Source organism: Orycteropus afer, unplaced genomic scaffold (assembly GCF_000298275.1).
Source record: "Orycteropus afer afer isolate SDZICR_OR568_19922 unplaced genomic scaffold, OryAfe1.0 scaffold00440, whole genome shotgun sequence".
Taxonomy (NCBI): domain Eukaryota; kingdom Metazoa; phylum Chordata; class Mammalia; order Tubulidentata; family Orycteropodidae; genus Orycteropus; species Orycteropus afer.
The window spans coordinates 539739-548287 of NW_006922027.1; the positions used below are offsets into that span (position 1 = coordinate 539739).

Consider the following 8549-nt stretch of genomic DNA (forward strand, 5'->3'; position numbering starts at 1 on the left):
CGGTTTACACCACCCACTAACTAGATTAAATATGGGTATGAAAACGAGAGTGAGTTTTCAATGGGAAGTATCTGAGTAGGGAACCAATCCAGGGGGTGCCAAGTCCCAGACCTGCGGAGGGTGTTCACATGGTTCTCCTGTCTGCTGGTCTCTAGGCTTACAGATTAGAGAGCCCACACATCCATCTGTTGATCTGAGTAGTCACAATACCGTGTGGCAGCCAAGTCTGCAACTGATCATCTTGCCCTTGCATGGATAAATAAAGTTATGAATAAAGAACTGATCACCTCAAAAGCAATGACTATATGCTTTTCCTTTGAACAGAGAGAGTTATGGAGGAGAAGTGAGCACTATAAGGAGTCTGAAGATTCCAAGAAAACCCCTTGCTTTGCCTCCCTCTGGTCATCTGGATTAGGGATAATGGTGAAGAACTGGGCCATAAGATATTTAACTTACTTAATGATTTTTAAGACCCCTGAAGGTAACACTTGCCGTAACATATGAACAAGCCCATCCCCATTAAAAGACAGGGTTTCAAGGCCAGAAGGGCCTCTGAACACATGTGAAATATGCCCTGGTGACCTCTACAAGAAGGTACAGCACACTGAGGTGAGAACCACTCTCCTATCTCACAGTCCACTTTCATCTACAATTAAATAAAGACCAGCAGACAGCAAAGCCAGGCCTCTCCTATGTAGATATATCACCTCTCCTGGCCTCACAGCCTTAGAGATGCTAGTTTGTGACTCCAGACAAGTCAGTCCCTGAGCCTCAATTTTCTCATCTGCAGAATGAGGTGATTATCTCCTCATCCAATTAAAAGAGCATGTATTTTTTTTAAAAAAAAAAAAAAACTTCAAAACTGTTACACTACTCTGTAAATGCACACTGATGATAAAAATCTCAAAATAGGGATCTCTGCCCTTTGGAAGGTAGTAATAGACTCTTGGAGGAGTTTTTGTAATACATGATAAAGAGGCACACAATGAATCATTTCATTTAATTTAAAAAGCATGTTAACAATTCACATTAAACACTTCCTATGTTTACAGCAAAAGCATATCACACATTTAAACTGAGTAAGAAGGCTGATATTTTGCACCTTACTGGGGCAAATTACCAGACAGAACACACGTAATGACACTTTTGAGACAGAAAACCAACACTGTGGTCAAGATCAAGACTCCTATGCTGCAAAGTGTGAAAACCAATTTATCAGCTTCTTTGCACTAATGGAAACTGAGTGATAAAAAGCACAGCCCTCTATTCTCAGTTGAAGATTTGAGATGTGAACTTGTAGCCTCAGCACATTTGAATTGATTTTATGATCTAATAATTGGGTATCACCTTACTATTCTTGTATTTCTGATTTATGAGGCATATAACTAGCTAGTAAAATGTATTTACTAATGACTACTCAATTTCCTTTCATATGAAGTCATGTAAACAACAGTAACAATTACTCATTTGATATAACAGGTTGCATCAACCAGGTGGAAGCCCATCTTTGAATCCCTTCTACTGCTGCTGCCTATATAGCACCAGCCCTGCGAAGGCCAGTGCAATAAGATTAACCCACCATCAGACTCCTGGCACCTGCTTGCCTCCCCTCAGATTAGGCCTGACCAGCTTGGGATAAGGGGCAGTATTGGAAGAGGAATTGAAGGGGTAGAACACTGGCCAGTGCAACAAGATAACAAAAAAAGGTTAAGAATTTATCACAGCTGCCACTCATCTTCAACACAGCTACCTATTTATAATATTGTCTTTATCAAGCGGTTTAAATACTTCCACAGATACAATCTCTGGTATATATCTAGAGAAGAAATGAACAGATATGATCCCCATTATATAAGTTAGTAAACAGGAGAGAAAAGTAATATTATCTTGCCCAAGAAGGACTCAACACTGGGAGACACACAGCCTGAGGCTGGTCAGCTTTCCTAAAAACTGCTGCTGCCTATGTGTCCTGTGGACAGTCTTCCTGAGCAAATCAAAAGGACCACTTGCTGCTAAGACAACATCCTAACCAAAAACAATGCTCATATCAACACTGAAGAAATTAAATTTCTAGTTACTGCTAAAATAAGAATATTAAACTAGAGAAGACTCTCCCAGGCAACATCATGAAAAAAGGTAAAGCAGCAAAGTAGATTTAATATAACCATGATTATGTGGGTCTCACGGATAAACATGACCAGTGTGTAGACATACTTGTCAGGATATTCAACAATTTTGGGCCTTTAACACTCCAATGTGTCCTATTTATGTTTTCAGGTCTAGAGGTGAATAAAGAGCAAAAGGTATATAAAGCAGAACTCTCATAAATTTAATCCTGCAGTACTGAATCACCGGATCATTCAATTCCAATGTAGTAGTAAGTTTACAGAAAGAAAACTCACAAAGTCCTCGCTGAGCTGTTGGAATAAACATGCTTTCCATACACACTGATTTGTAGACACTTGAAACCTTCTGGGATGGAGAGGCTGAACTAAAGCAGACTGGGGGATGGGAAGAACACCTTCCTCCACATGGAAAGAGCCCCCAAGCTGCACAGTGGGACTGATGTCCTCCTCCACATGGAAAGGGGTCATGGGGACCTAGGGTCCAGGACTCAGCACAACTCTTGTGAATACAATTCTAAATTCCTTACCTGCATAGCTCCTACCATTTATTTCAATGCATTTTGGCACTATGCTCCCCTCCCCCAAGCAAAAGCATTACCCATTTTACAGTAAAGACATGGAGGCTGGCAGGACAGAGGCAGTAAACCAAAACAAGACCCCCGGGCTACTCTTTAATCCACTGGTTAAAGTTCCTGATTCCTTGCGAATTACTAGACAGAGAAAGCATTTTTCCTAAAGAGAAAATGGCTTTACATGGATTTATCTTCCCCATGGAAAATAAATACAAAAGTCAAGCCCAGGTGAGGGCAGTGTTTGGGTGCTAGCACCCCAAGGGCACAGCAGCAGTCCCCACACAAGATGAAGACTGATGGGTGTACAGAACTGGGTCCTCCTGGATCTAGTGTCCCTCCCCAGCACTTCAGCCCTGGTGTGAGGCCCTGGCCAGATGATGCCTGGCACCGCCTTGGGATAGCTCTCAGTGGGTCATACAGACTCAAGGCTCAGCTGGCAAAGGAAAGGGGAGCTGAAGGAGCCCAGGTACAGGTGCCCATCATATTCATGTGCCTCACTGGTGTATGTGGCCACCAGGCCATTGGGGTCATGCAGGCTTCTTCGAAAGGCCCCACTGTAGCTGAGTTCTAGGACGAGGCTGTACCGTGGCACAAACTTCATCACTGTCTCCTGACTGAAGAGCTGGAAGGGAAGCACAGGACAAGGAGGGTTTATCTCCCCACTCAGAAGATGTGAGCAGATCTGACCACATAGCCACTTACCACCTAATGACAGCACTGTGCCTTCAGGGGCAAGGAAAACATGAGAGGCAAGATTGAGATTCAGGCCTAGCTCCCACTAGCCTTTGTACTATTTGCCCACACTATGCCTCACCCTGCCACCACTCCCCCATGGTGCAAATCAGTTTAAGATGCTTTTATGCAACCTGCATGGCAATGGCCAAGGGAGATCAATGCTAACAACAGCACAACAGGCTGTCGTCTCAGTGCCTCCCTAAACAACCCACTGGACACAGAGAATGCAAGTCATATCCAGGGAAGACGAAGCATGAAGCCAGGTTTAGGATGACCTCAACTCACCAGAATGCCATGTCAACACTAGCATGACTGGAATAAACATCAAGTCTTTTGAGTAAGTTGAAAATATTTCACATGTGAAAGGTACAAATGGTGGAGATTTGAAAGCAAGTCATCTTAAAAAGAAAGAAAAAACCCTGGAAGGGTTAAATAAACAAGTTCACACACAATGTGATGTGGTGTCTTGTGCAAGCCAGTTCATCCTCCAATGTTTCAATGCACAGTGCACAAATGCATTAAGTGCTGAGCAGAGCATGCTCAAGGTATCCCCTTTGCACAGCTAAGTGGAAGGGCTTATTTAGGCTTTGGTTCTTTGGGCAACACAGAGCTATTGAAAGTTTTTTTTTTTTTTTTACCCCAAATTTATTCTATTGTTGCTCTGGGTCTAAGGCATTTAACTGCTAACCAGAAGGCTGGAGGTTAAAATCCACCAGCCACTCCTCAGAAGGAAGACTGGGCGATCTACTTCCATAGAGATACCACCTCAGAAACCCAAGGAGGGGTCTCTATGAGTCGGAATCAACTTGATGGCAGTAAGTTTTTTTGGTTTTAGTTGTTCCTGAGAATATGCACAGCAAAACATACTCCAATTCAACAGTTTATATTCAGTGACACCGATTATATTCTTTGAGTTTTGTAACAATTCTCATCCTCCTTTTCTGAGTTTTTCTTCCTCATTAACATAAACTCACTGCCCACTAAGGTTTCTATCTAAACTTTTGAGTTGCTGTTGTCATTCTGATCTCATATATATAGTTTTTAAAAGAACATAATGTTCAAGGCAGATTTTTTTTTTTTTTTTTACTGGTTTAGTTACACATTGTTAGGTTTTAAGACTTCAAGAAATATTTTTAGTTTAGAGTTCTAAGATTATCTCAGGGCAGTAATTTCCGGGGTTCATCCAGCACCCATCATTCCAGAAAGTCTGGAGTCTATGAGAATTTAAAATCCTGTTCTCAATTCTCCCCCTTTTGATAAGGAGACGTCTATGGAATCTTTGATCAGAATGTTCAGTAATGGAGTAGGGCACCATCCAAGTCTGGTCTCATGCCAAATGAGGCAGTTGTTCATGAAGGCAATTACTCACACATTCCATATCCTCCTTATATTCTGGACTCTCCTTCTTTCTCTATTGCTCCAGTCAAATACAGACCAATTACCATGCCTTGGCTGGATGCTTGTAAGCTTTTAGGACCCCAGGCCTGAGTTCTGGTAAGATGTCAGAATAGACAGAAAAGACTGCACAGACCCACTTCAACAAAGAAAAGGGGAACCAATTAACACAGATACAGAAAATAATCCTGGACCCCTGAGCTTTGAAGTGAAGGATACAGAAGTGGACTAAACGCCAACCAATAGAAGAATCAGCATGAAAATACCAAAAAAGGAGACATACAGAGCTGTGATCTGGCAGCACTGTGGATGGCACAGAAAGCTTAGATATTGCTGAGTGGTGTTAGGAACTAAGAATTAACCAAAAAATCAACCCTGTTAGGCAAGGACTGCATGGAGGATGGCTCTGGTGGCTGGGGAATAAAAGGGGAGGCAGGAAAAAGGATGGCAGGCTGAGCTGTGGACTTTTGCCTGTCCAGAGGGCGCAGCCATTTTGAATGTTTATAAGTGGCTTGACCATTTTAGATATTTAAAGCGACAGTGTTCTCCCATATTCCAGGGGCTTAAGAACAGGCTCCACATGCCAGTAACCACAAGGGCATTCTAGACCCAGACAACTGGAAAGGTGTGACAATACCCTTGTTACTCTTATACCCCACACCCTCTTGGAGAACAGAGGTGCAGACAACCCCACTCCCACCCACCTTCTGGGCCCACAGGAACTCTATTGCAGTCTGTGTGCTCTGACGGAGCCTGGGTGCCCTGCCCTGGCCTCCTCTGATTTTTTTTTTTTCTTCTTTCCTTTTTCTGTTTTCTAGTTTGTTTGTTTTTGTCTGCTTTAAAACTATTACTATTATTATTACATTTGTCCTTTTTACTATTATTCTTTACTGTTCCTCTCCCAGGTCTTAGTTTTCAGCTTTTCTTCTGTTCCCTGTTCTTGGTTGCAATTTCTCTTTTTCTTTCTTGTGGTCAACCCCATTCCTTGTTTTTCTTTTGCAATTTTCCCATTTTTTCTTCATTATTTTCCTTCTCTACCATTTTTCTCTTATTGTCCTATCCCCAAATATTGAGGATATTTTTTTTTCCTTCTTCTTTTTCCCTTTTTTTTTTTGTTTTGGTTACTGTTACTGTGTGATTACACAGTGTATTTTCAGTAAATGTGCTTCTACTTTTTTGATGGTTATTCAATTGTCCCTTTGTCTAATGGAGTGGAAGACAGCAACAGACCCCACAGAACACAACTACATCCACATCTCCTGAAGCTTGAATTACTGAGTGAGAGCCACCACTTCATTCTCCACCAACAGGCCAAGGATGAAAAACCACCAAGAAGAGCCTGACTCACCCCTGGTTGCTCTTCACAATCACTTAACAGAGATTTAAATACAAAAATGCCAAAATGTCTCACAGACAACAGACCATCAGAGTCCACACAAAGAAGCAAGATAAAGTGGTAGAAACAAGGGAGCAGGATACAGACCCAGAACACATCCCTAAGGAAGAAGCAGCATTGGAACTCTCTGATAAAGAATTCAAAAGAACTGTATTTAGGTATCTTCAAAGAATTGAGACACACTAGGGGAAACACAGACAAAACCCTAAAAGAATTTTGGAAGAAAATACAAGAACAAAATGACAAAATAAATGAAAAATTAGAAATTATTCTAAATATACAGATAGAAATCCAGAAGATTAATACTAAATTGTCAGAAATAGATAACACATTGGAAGAGCAGAGGAGTAGAATTGATGCAATGGAAGGCAGAATTAATGAGACTGAAGACAAATATCTGAATACTTCTTTGGAAAGGGATCAATCAGAAAAATGATCAAAACAAAATGAAGAAAGCCTAAGGTTCATGGGGGACACCATCAAAAGAATAACCTACGTGTCACTGGAATTCCAGAACAGGAAGAGAAAAATAAAACCACTGAGAAAATTGTCCAAGATTGACTGGATGAGAACTTCCTTGACATGATGAAAGATGAGAATATATCCATTCAGGAAGTGAGACGAACCCCAAACAGGATAGGCCCCAAAAGAAAATCACTAAGACATAGCATCACCAAAATCATCAAAACCAAAGACAAAGAAAGAATACTGAAAGCACAGAGTTCTGATAAGATGGCGGACTAGGCAGAAAGACTGCACAGACCCTCTTCAACAAAGAAAAGGGAAATCAATTAACACAGGCACAGAAGATAATCCTGGACCCCTGAGCCTTGAAGGGAAGGATATAGAAGTGGACTAAACTCAAACTAGGAGAAGAATTTGCATGAAAATATCAAAAAAGGAGACAGACAGAGCTGCGGTCTGGCAACGATCCTGACAGCACAGACAGCTTAGAGATTCCCGAGTGGTGGTAAGACCTAAGAACCTAAAAATCAGTGCTGCTAGCCAGGGACTGCACATAGGACTGCTCTGGTGGCTGGGAAATAAACGGAGAAGGTGAAGAGGAAAGCGAGATGAACTGTGGACTTGTGCTGGTCCGGAGGACGCTGCCATTTTGAATGTTACAAGCAGATTGATCATTTTGGATATTTAAAGAGACAGCGTTCGCCGAGATTCCAGGGGTTGAAGAAGAGATTTGGCTTTCCAGTAACCCCAAGGACACTCCGGACCTGCAAGACTGAAAAGGTGCAACATTCCTCTTATTACTCTTACACCCAACACCCGCTTGGTGAATAGAGATGTGGCCATCCCCAACTCCCACCCACCTTCTGGGCTCACAGTACCTCCTTCACAGTCTGTGTGCTCAGATGGCGCCTGGGTGCCTTGCCCTTTCCTCCACCGATTTTTTTTTTTCTTTCTCCCTTTCTTTTTTCTAGTGATTAGTTTGCTTGTATTTGTCTGTTTTAAAACAACTATTATTATTAATATTTTTGTCCTTTTTACTATTAATCTTATTCTTCCCTTCCCAGGTCCTAGTTTTCAGCTTTTTTTCTTTTCCCTGTTCCTGGGTGAATTTTTTTTCTTTTAATTTCTTTTTTTTTCCTTTTTACCCCTTTTTTCTCGTGGTTAACCCCGTTCCTTATTTTTTCTTTTTGCATTTTTCCCATTTTTTTTCTTCATTATTTTCCTTCTCTACCTTTTTTTCTCTTAGTGCCCTATCCTCAGATATTACAGGTTTTCTTGGTTTTTCTTCTTCTTTTTCCCCCTTTTTTTTTTCTGGTTACTGTTCCTGTGTGATTACATGGTGTGTTTCTTGTCCACATGCTTTTAGTTTTTTGATGGTTATTCAGCTGTAATTTTTGTCTCAATGAGTGGGAGACAGCAACAGACCCCATAAGACACAACTACACCCACACCTCCTGCAACTTCACTTATTGAGCGAGAGCCACTGCTTCCTTCTCTATCAATGGGCCAATGATAAAAAAACACCAAGAAGAGCCTGAATCACCCTTGGTGGCTCTTCACAAATAGTTAACAGAGATATAAATACAACAATGTCACGATGCCTTGGAGACAACAGAGCATCACAGTCCACACAAAGAAGCAGGATAAAGTGGTAGAAACAAGGGAGCAGGATGCAGACCCAGAACACATCCCTGAAGAAGCAGCAGCATTGGAACTCTCTGACAAGGAATTCACAAGAATTATATTTAGGTGTCTTCAAAGGATTGAGAGACAGACCAAAGAAAACACAGAAAAAAACCCTGGAGGAATTTTGGAAGAAAATACAAGAACAAAATGACAAAATAAATGAAAAATTAGAAA

General features: G+C 41.4%; 1 protein-coding gene across 1 annotated transcript in view; it reads right to left on the minus strand.

Annotated features, from left to right (window-relative positions):
- Positions 1-3110: 3110 nt before the first annotated feature.
- Positions 3111-8549, minus strand: part of LOC103208467 (adipocyte plasma membrane associated protein) — an 89724-nt gene continuing 84285 nt past the window's right edge. Inside the window, exon 9 of the mRNA XM_007954174.1 lies at positions 3111-3320. Within this exon, the coding sequence (XP_007952365.1) occupies positions 3111-3320 (210 nt within the window). The remainder of the gene's footprint in view (positions 3321-8549) is intronic.